At 31.2% G+C, this 10395-nt stretch overlaps 1 protein-coding gene across 1 annotated transcript; it reads right to left on the reverse strand.

Annotated features, from left to right (window-relative positions):
• Nucleotides 1–5879: 5879 nt before the first annotated feature.
• On the reverse strand, nt 5880–8888 carry LOC114196312 (Tetratricopeptide repeat (TPR)-like superfamily protein). Its single transcript, XM_028086914.2, has one exon. The coding sequence runs from the start codon at nt 8814–8816 to the stop codon at nt 6738–6740; it is 2079 nt and encodes a 692-aa protein (XP_027942715.1). The 5' UTR covers nt 8817–8888; the 3' UTR covers nt 5880–6737.
• Between the last annotated feature and the right edge of the window lie 1507 nt (nt 8889–10395).

Genomic DNA, 10395 nt, shown 5'->3' on the forward strand with positions numbered 1-10395 from the left:
TATTTTGCAGGTAGATCCCTGATAAATTTAAAAATTTTCAATTACGTCCATGATAAAGTTTAAATTTTTCAATTAGGCCGTTAATAAATTTGGAAACTTTGTAGTTAGATCCTTAATAATTTTAGAAACTTTTTATTTAGGTCCTTGATAAATTTAAAAACTTTGTAGGAGAGCCTAGATAAATTTAAAAACTTTGAAAGTAGGTCCCTAATAAATTTAAAAACTTTGAAGGTAAGACCTTGATAAATTTAAAAACTTTCAAGATAGATCCCTAATAAATTGAAAAAATTTGCAGGTAGATCCATAATAAATTCAAAAACTTTGTAGGTAGATTCTTGATAAATTTATATACTTTGCAGGCAGATCCGTGATAAATTTAAAAAAATTGTAGGTAGGTCCTTGATAAATTTGAAAACTTTGCAGGTAGGTCCTTAATGTATTTAAAAAACTTTGCAGATAGGTTCTTGATAAATTTAAAAATTTTGCAGGTAGGTCCTTGATAAATTTAAATACATTGCAGGTAAGCCTCTCATAAATTTAGAAAGTTTGCAAGTAGGTCCTTGTTAAATTTTAATATTTTACAGATATATCCTGATATATCTAAAAAGTTTGCAAGTATGTCCCTCATAAATTTAAAAGCATTGTAGGTAGGTCCTTGATAAATTTAAAAACTTTGTAGTTATATCCATCATAAATTTAGAAACTTTGTATTTAGGTCCTGATAAATTTTAAAACATTCTAGGTAGGACATTGATAAATTTTAAAACTTTGCAGGTAGGTCCCTGATAAATTTAAAGATTTTGCAAGTAGGTCCTTCATAAATTTAAAAGCTTTGCAAGTAAGTCCCCGATAAATTTAAAATTTTTTCAGGTAGGTCCTTGATAAATTTAAAAAATTTGCAGGTAGGTCCCTAATAAATTAAAAAAAATTGCAGGTAGGTCCCTCATAAATTTAAAAACTTTGCAGGTAGGTCCTTGATAAATTTAAAAATTTTGCAGGTATGTCTTTGATAAATTTAAATACTTTGCAGGTAGGCCTCTCATAAATTTAGAAAATTTGCAGGTAGGTCCTTGTTAAATTTAAATATTTTACAGGTATATCCTGATATATTTCAAAAGTTTGCAGGTAGGTCCCTCATAAATTTAAAAGCATTGTAGGTATGTCCTTGATAAATTTAAAAACTTTGTAGTTAGATCCATCATAAATTTAGAAACTTTATATTTAGGTCCTGATAAATTTAAAAACATTGTACGTAGATGATTGATATTTAAAACTAACTTTGCAGGTAGATCCCTGATAAAGTTAAAAATTTTGCAAGTAGGTCCTTAATAAATTTAAAAGCTTTGCAAGTAGGTTCCTGATAAATTTAAAAAATTTTCAGGTAGGTCCTTGATAAATTTAAAAACTTTGCAGGTAGGTCCCTAATAAATTAAAAAAAATTGTAGGTAGGTCCCTCATAAATTTAAAAACTTTGCAAGTAGGTCCTCCATAAATTTAAATACTTTGCAGGTAGATCATGAGATATTTAAAAATATTGGAAGTAGACATTGATAAATTTAAAAACTTTGCAAGTAGGTCCTTAAAGAAATTAAAAACTTTGCAGGTAGGTCCCTAATAAATTTAAAAACATTGCAGGTAGGTACGTGATAAATTTAAAAACTTTACAAGTAGGTCCCTAATAAATTGAAAAACTTTGCAGGTGGGTCCCTCATATATTTAAAAACTTTGAAGGTAGGTCCTTTGTAAATTTAAATACTTTGTAGGTAGATCCCTGATAAATTTAAAAATGTTGCATGTAGGTCCTTGATAAATTTAAAAACTTTGAAGGTAGGTCCTTCATAAATTTAGAAACTTGGCAAGTAGGTATTAGATAAATATAGATACTTTGCAGGTAAATCCCTGATAAATTTAAAAATTTTGCAGGTAGGTCCCTGATAAATTTAAAAACTTTTCCAATAGGTCCCAAAAAATTTAAAAACACTGCAAGTAGGTATCTCATCAATTTAAAAACTTTGCATGAAGGTCCATGATAAATTGAAAAACTTTGCAGGTAGATCCTTACTAAATTTAAAAACTGGAGATTGGTCCTGAATAAATTAAAATACTTTACAGGTAGGACCTTGATAAATTTAAAAATTTTCAATTTTATCCATGTTAAAGTTAAAAATTTTCAATTAGGTCTTTAATAAACTTAAATTTAGAAACTTTGTAGTTAGGTCCCTGATAAATTTAAAAACTTTGTGTGTAAGTTTCTGGTAAATTTAAAAATTTTGCAGGTAGTTTGCTAATGAATTTAAAAACTTTGCAGGTAGGTCTTAATAAATTTAAAAAATTTATAGATAGGTTCCTGATAAATTTAAAAACTTTATAGATAAGTACCTGATAAATTTAAAAACTTTGCGGTTAGGTCCCTGATAAATTTAAAAACTTTATAATTATATTCCTAATAAATTTAAAAAATTTCAATTAAGTCCACTATAAATTTAAAATATATTAATTAGGTCACTCATAAATTTAAAAACTGCTAATCAAATCGTAGAAGTCCAATAAAATCACGTACGTTTTGTGTTCAATGAAATGGGTAACAAGATTTCAAACAATAAAGTCATATTCAAAAAAATGAGACTTATACTTTTATACAAAAGTTGTATATTTTAATTTTAACTATTACATCTACTATTTTATATGTATAATTTTATTTTTTAACTTATACAAATAGTGGTTCTAGCAAACAATTTATTTATTTTATTATTTATTACTTATATATGTTTAGAAGTTTGTAGTTTTTATATTTTTAAAATTTTTTATAGCCATATTTTTTAATTTTATACTATTTTTTAAAATATAGCTAATGGTTTTTAAAGAATTTCTTATTTTTTTTACATTTTTATACAATTATATATTATTTATATATTCTTAATTTTTAGATGTTTATTAATAATTTAATTAATTAACCAAAAATAATATTTTTTATTTCTTATATAAAATCATTTTCATTTTGAATTGTTTAGAAAATTTTATTATTAAAACTTATTTATTTAAATAAATAAATATGTATATTTTTTATTTTAATTTACTTATCAAATTATTAAGAAAATATTATTATATAATTTTAATAATATATATAATTTATAGGTATAAAATTAAAAATGTTTATACAACCATTGGAATCACTTACTTCTTTTTACGTGGACCACTTCACTCCAAAACTTTCTTTCCTGCGAATGGTATTTTCTTTAGGAATGCACTTCATCACTCAATCCCATTGTACAACTTCAAACATACACGCACCCTCACGCTTCACTCAATTGCCACATCATACAGTTCAAACATTAACTAAAATGTCACTTCAAGTAACGTGTTAGTAGGTTAATAAATGGTAAGATTCACAGGGTTAAAATGTCATTACCCTTAATCTTTAGAGTATATTTTTGACAACTTGGATGATTATCAATATCTTTTATATTTAATATTTAATGAATATCTTAATTTAACTTCGGTAGTTATTATGTTACTTTTGAATCAATCCTGTTAAGTTAGACAGTATCTCATAACAAACAACATATAATAAAGTTACAAATATCTCATTAAAACTATTAAATGTATACATCGTTAATTAAAAAAAATATGATTACTCTTAGAATTGAATTAATAAATGTATGATATAAAAAATATTGATAAAATTATAGACATTTCAATTTCGGTATGAGTCAATTTTGAAGGTATGAAAAAATTATTTACATTTTTTTAAGACAAAGCTAATATTAAGAAATGTAATTTTTGCCAAAAAATATTTCTTCGGTATATTGAAATTTTATAGACAATGCTAAAATATATATTATAGTCAAAGGCTAAACAAGCGTTGAAGAGTCACCAACGTGTTTCTCTTCTCGTTTTGTTTTGGACCGTTTTCTTTCTAAGATCGTTTTTGTTCGGCTTTTTCTTATGTAAACCCATCAGGCTTTTGTCTTAGCAGGCTTCTCCGCACCTCCAGCACCCCCAAAAATATTTCTTATTTTGACAGTGTCACTCTCTTTTTTTTTTTTTTTTTTTTTTTACTTTTAACCCGGTTAATATTACCTCTCTCACTCTTTATAAATTAATTCACCACCTCCACCACCTCACTTTAATCTAGCCCACAGATCACTTCAATTTCTTCTCTTCAAAATCCTTCACCCCACGCTCTTGCTTAAGGATAAAGCGAGTTTAGCACTTTAGACTTAATGTCTCAAAAAAAAAAATTTACTACTAATTTTTTTTATTAAATTAATTATAAAATTATGTTTAAGAAAAAAAAATCTCAAATTTTTTTTTAGTATTAATTAATATACTTCTATTAAACTAATTATAAAAATATGTTTAAGATAAAAGTGGCCTCAAAAAATATTTTATTATTAATATGGTTCTACTAAATTAATTATAAGTTTATGTTTGAAAATAAAATTTAATTAAATTATTATTAGTGTACATTAATTTTGATTGGTAGTAAAAATGATAATTAATGAGTTAAAACGTTTTTTTAGTGAATTATAATTTTGTTTATAAGAAAGAAAATGATTAGTTATTTTTATTCTCTTATAATCAATCTGAATTTTATTTTCTTCTTTTATCTCTATATGACTTCTCTTACCTCTCATTTCTGGTTAGTATGTTTTTCATTTCTGGTTAGTATGTTTTTCTTTTATTTGTATTGTTATTTTATTCTGTTTTGAATTTGTATTAGAATTAGAAATGTGTTTCTTTTGTCTAGTTTTGTTTTTAGGTACTTTTAGATTTACGGGTTTCGAAAGTTTTTCTTTTTGAATATATCTTGAGAAACTGAATTTTTTTTACAAAACTATTAATTAAATTATAGTTTAATCTTTTGGTAGATAATAGATTAATTGGAACATAATTCAAAATTGAGTTTTCTATAAAAAGATAATTCAAGTTTCGAGGAAAAAAAAGACTTACTATTAAATTTAGAAGAGCAATATATATTTCTTAATTATTTTTATTAATGATTAATCTTAAAATAAATAACTTTGTAAGTTTGTAAAAAAGTTGAGACTTAAGAACGAAAAAAAGACTTAAGACTTTAAGATACAAGTCTACTATCAAGTTTATTTTCTTAACAACTAAAACCGGATTTTATTGTTTTAATTCATTCATTTTATATATTTATCTTTAGTATTATTTTATATATTATCATTTTTTATTTCATTTAAAAATAAATAGATATGTCAGACTATTCAAAAATTCAAAAAACAAAGAAGAATTGAAACTTTAATTGCATAACAAAATGGAGCTATGAACAAAAAAAAAAATGTCCTGTATATCACAGTGTGTAGATATTTCATTTTTGAAAAAAAAAAATGCTTAAATCTTGAAAAAGCTTTAAAACATGAAAACTAGCACAAAAAAATCATAACCCCAAAATTCACTATTCAAATCTAGAAAATGCATCCTAAACTAGCCTAACAACTTAGACTGCCCTAATATAGCAATTGAAACAGTTAAGCAAGTATATAGACAACTTCTAACTGGTATACGAAAGATAAAAATTAAGCTAAAAGTAAAAAATAACAAGAAAAACGAAATCTGTTATGTGTAGACCCAAAATTTCACTATTTGACAGCAAAAATAGGCATATTAAACAAGCTAATCCTAAAACAGCAAATAGATTCAATCTAACCTAGTTCCTACAAGTGTAAAACAACCAACTAAGACTAGAAACAAAGAAAACTAACGAAAACTATACACGATTCTAAATTTCACATGGGCAAACCTAAGAAATGCAAAAATAGCATACTCACTAGTAGATAAGACCTTCTACATTTCACATTAACTTTCACTAAATAACTTTCAATCTTAACTACTAATTAACTCTCACTAAAACATGAATAATTCGCCATCTTAATTTTTTTTTTTTATCTTCTCATGTAACCATTCAACTATTTAATAAAAAATATAATAAAAATTATAAAGAAAATTATATTCACTCCCTTAAGATCACATTATGATCATATTGAACACCCCTAAGCAAAATGGTCCTATTAAACAATTAGTTCTCAGCTTCCTACTTTACTATCTTGCCGAGAATATTCCACCGTATTGTTAACTACAAACCTCCTTTCATTGGGGTATTTGACCGAGGTAGCAATCATACTTCAGCATGCCAACTGTCACTAACGATCCTTCACATTTTCCAGCAAATAATTTCGTTGTGGTCTAGAATTTCAAATCCAGTGAAAAGCTTACTTGTGCAATTTATTCTCCAAGCAAGAAACAGGTTGTTTCAAAATACGACACTTCCGGTCAATGCCTCTATGTAATATGATTTCCTCAAATGAATGTTAAACTCCAATCCAAGTATGCCAATCATCACTCCTTGACGCCATTATCAACTGGCAATGTTCCGATAAAAGCGGAGTTTGTCCTTTCTCTTTGCATATGCTTATTGTAACTTAAAACATAAACTTCTCATCGTAAATCCTAAAGCTTGCTACATCCCAGGAAAATAGTCACCACGATCATCTTGTTTCAGCAAAAGTGGAGAATGTCTTGCTCACTGCAACGGCAGAAAGTATCCATGCTCCGGCAGCACACCCATGTATTAACCTGATGGTCATCAATATAAACCTTGATCACTTATATTCCACTGCATGTATTTGCCATGTGACTTACTGTCTTTATGACAACACCAGCCTGCTCTGCCCTGGCTGCTACAATGCACGCACCCTACAGGTTGAAATTAATTAGTGTTTAAATGCATTAATTTTTTCTGTAATCCATTCTCCCAATCTTGACCACTCATTTTTCTGACAAGCATCAAGAGCTCTCTCCAACATAGGAAGTGTGGGCTCAATGGTCATTGTCCTCATAAAATTTTCAAGCTCATGCATGGATCCATGCTGACTGTAGAGTTCAATCATGCAGTTATAATGCTCCAGTCGAGGAAGGACATTGTATTTACTGCTCAGTGACTTAAAGCATTCAATGGCAAAATCAACTAGGCCTTCTTCAACGCAAGCAAGCAGAATGCCCTTTATGGTCACATGGTCTGGCTTGACGCCTTCTGCTTCCATCATCACAAAAAGTTCAAGCGCTTCTTTACCCCTATGATTGTGACAAAATCCCAAAATTATGGTGTTCCAAATTATCACATCCCTATAAACTGCTCCCTTCAGAACCTCAATAGCAGACTCAAGACAACGGCATTTACAGTACATGTAGACCAAAGCAGTTCTCATTATAGTATCTATCTCAAATCCATGTCTAATGATGAATCCATGAATTTGTTTACCGTGGTAAAGGGCAAAGGTATTTGCACAAGCTAACAAAAGGGTTCCAAATGTATATTTGGTTGGTTTTGTCTCCCACTGCATCTCTGAAAACATTGTTAACGCCTGCTCACTTAATTGATGATGGCCATAGCTAGCCAACAAAGCATTCCAAGAAACCCTGTCACGCCACTTACTCATCTGGTTAAACCAAACCCTGGCACTGTCCAAGTTCCCACACTTACCATACATGTCAAGAAGGGCATTGCTAACCCTAATGTCCAAGTGGAAGCCATGTCTGTAGATGTATCCATGAATCTGTTTCCCTGTTTCATGATCCGAAACACCCGCAAATACATTTAACATCAAACCGAGTGTGACATGATCCACATATTCAATCTCATCAAGCATGAGATATACAAAATCTAACGCCTCGGACCATTCAAAGCACCGAACATATCCCGCTAACATTGCATTCCATGAAATCACATTCCGTTCAGGCATCTTATCGAAAAGCTTTCTTGCCTCCAAAGTTTTCCCACTCTTTGCATACGCCGAAACAATGGAAGTCCAAGACACCAAATCTCTCGAACCAAGCAGATCAAAAACCCGAGAACCATCCTCCAGCTTCTCACACTTGACATACATGTTCACAAGCGAACTCGAAATGACATTATCCTCTTGGAGGCCCAACTTCACAACCACCCCATGAATCTGCATACCCTCCTGGAGTGCAGACAATGTGGAACAAGCAACAAGAGCATTAGAGAAAGTAAAATTCATCGGCTGAACCGCCGTGGAAAACATCCGCGAGAACATGAAAACCGCTTCCCTTGCATCACCAGCATCGAGATAACGCCTCACGATCACATTCCAAGTGACAGCATTAGGCTGCGGAATCTCATGAAACATCCTGCGAGCATCAACCAAAACCCCGCACTTGGCATACACATCAACAAGTGAACTCCCGAGAATCACATTGCCACAAAAGCCAAACTTTGTGACCAGCCCATGAACCTGCTTGGAAAGAAGAAGCTGAGAATCACCAGCACAAGAAGCAAGAACGCTAGCAAAAGTAACCTCCGAGGGCCAAAACCCGGACCTAGTCATACATACAAACAAGGAAAAAGCCTGGTTTGGGAAACCCAATTGGGAGTAAGCAGTAATGAGGGCGTTCCAAGTGCCGCCATCTCGTCGGGGCATTTCGTCGAACAGTTCGCGGGCGTCGCGGAGGCAGTGGCATTTGGCGTATGACTCGATGGCGCGGTTGAGGAGGAAGATGGGGGGATTGGGTGAGAAAGTGAGTAAGTGCGACTCGACCTTGCGAGCCTCGACGATGGCGCGGTGGAAGGGACATAGGCGGAAGAAGAGGGCATACAGAGAGTATGGAAAAGGTTTTGGGAAGGCGAAGAGAATGGAAGTAGCTTTTCGGATACGACCCGCTTTGAGGTAAGTGAGGATCGTTTGGATCACTGCGTTGGTTTGGGGTTGCTGTGGCTTCAGGTTTTCCTTGCGGAGGAGCTGGTTCAGTACAGAAGCGGCACTCACGCCCATGCAACACGATTATCATTCATCGCATTATTCGCTCTTCCCTGTATTTATTTGGAACGGGCTTCACTGGGATACCTTTTTGCACCACCCTAATGCTCGGGCCCAAATCTACATCGTGATTAAATCACATAAAAGCTACTTTCACGAGTTCGGCCCAAAACAAATCACCACGATTTTAATTTTTATTTAGACAAAATTAATAACTAGAAAATAAATAACTAAAACATATTTAAATGAATGAAAACCATGGATATTAAAAAAAAAAACAAAAAAGCGCGTGGAATACGACACAAGAACGAAAAACATAGGAGATATACAATACAAAGTGGTGACGGTGAAGTAACAAATCCAAATAATTCCACAGAATTTGGCCACAGCAGTCTTCGCGCCACTCGTGGGGATTATAATTTGTCTCTTTTTGTGGCCTCAGTTTATTAAAATCATGAATAATGACGTTTTTGACTTTGAAATAGCCTTCTAGATGAGCTGCATCATTTTCTCTAGAACTTTTATTTGTTTAGTATTATTTAGGTGCTAGATTTCAAAACGCTTGTTTGGTTCTGTTTGTTGGCCCTGCCATAAAAAAAATACGAATGCATAAGATCATTTGTGTTAGTTTATTCTCCCTCGTGATCTCGCCGGTGTTATATCTCACGTAGCTACCCTTTTCTTCATCAATATTCATATCTTGAAACACACGTAAGATAGGTATGCACGTTCCTTAAGTCCACGAAGAACATTTTAATTTTTTATGGTTGTGCTTGTAACAGGGTGTAAAAGAACCAGTTGTCACTTCTAGAAAGCGAATTGATGGAAGAAGATCAGAAAAGGAAATTCAGCGTGTTAACGAGATAGTCTCTAAAAATTGCTTAGCTTGGGAAGAAGAAACTGTAAGAGGCCGCAACCACAGAATATGTTTTACTCACCAGTCATACACGTGTATGACATTTATTCAAAGTAAAAATCCAACCTTAATGAAACAAGAAAAGGTGCATGTCATCACTGCTGATATAATAACATCATTAAACATAGGAAGAAGATTAAAATACGAGCAAAGTCAAATATTAGCCGTCGGCTTTATAAACCATTATTCCTAATAAATCCTTTGGCTGCGGTGCAGGGGCTGCTGCCGATGCAATATCTTTACTTAAATACATTTTTTAGATTCTCTAATATAATTACTGTTTACATTTTATTTCTTTTGAAAAAAAAATTAAAATAATCCACGCAGTATTCAATTTTTGTGTTAGTTTTAGCCGTTAATGACCAACATATTGAGAATCAATAACAGTATGCTTCAGCATATCATGTAACACGTTACTTTATTTCAGTGTACTTGTTTTTATTTTAACCCCTCTAAATAATATTTTGTTTTCATTTTAGTCCACGATTCCAGCATCCCTTTAAATTGTGGCTATAACATTGTGTGAGTACTTTTCACTGTGATAGAGTAGAATGTATCCATCGACAATCTTACATAATTTATTGATGCACAAATTTCCTCAAATGAAGGATAAAATTGTGTAATTTTAGGGTTGTTAACATAAATTTATATAGGAGAATGTGGTTAAGGAATAATAAA

This window comes from Vigna unguiculata, chromosome 9 (assembly GCF_037176805.1).
Source record: "Vigna unguiculata cultivar grain cowpea cultivar isolate G323 ecotype 2 chromosome 9, ASM3717680v1, whole genome shotgun sequence".
NCBI classification, from domain to species: domain Eukaryota; kingdom Viridiplantae; phylum Streptophyta; class Magnoliopsida; order Fabales; family Fabaceae; genus Vigna; species Vigna unguiculata.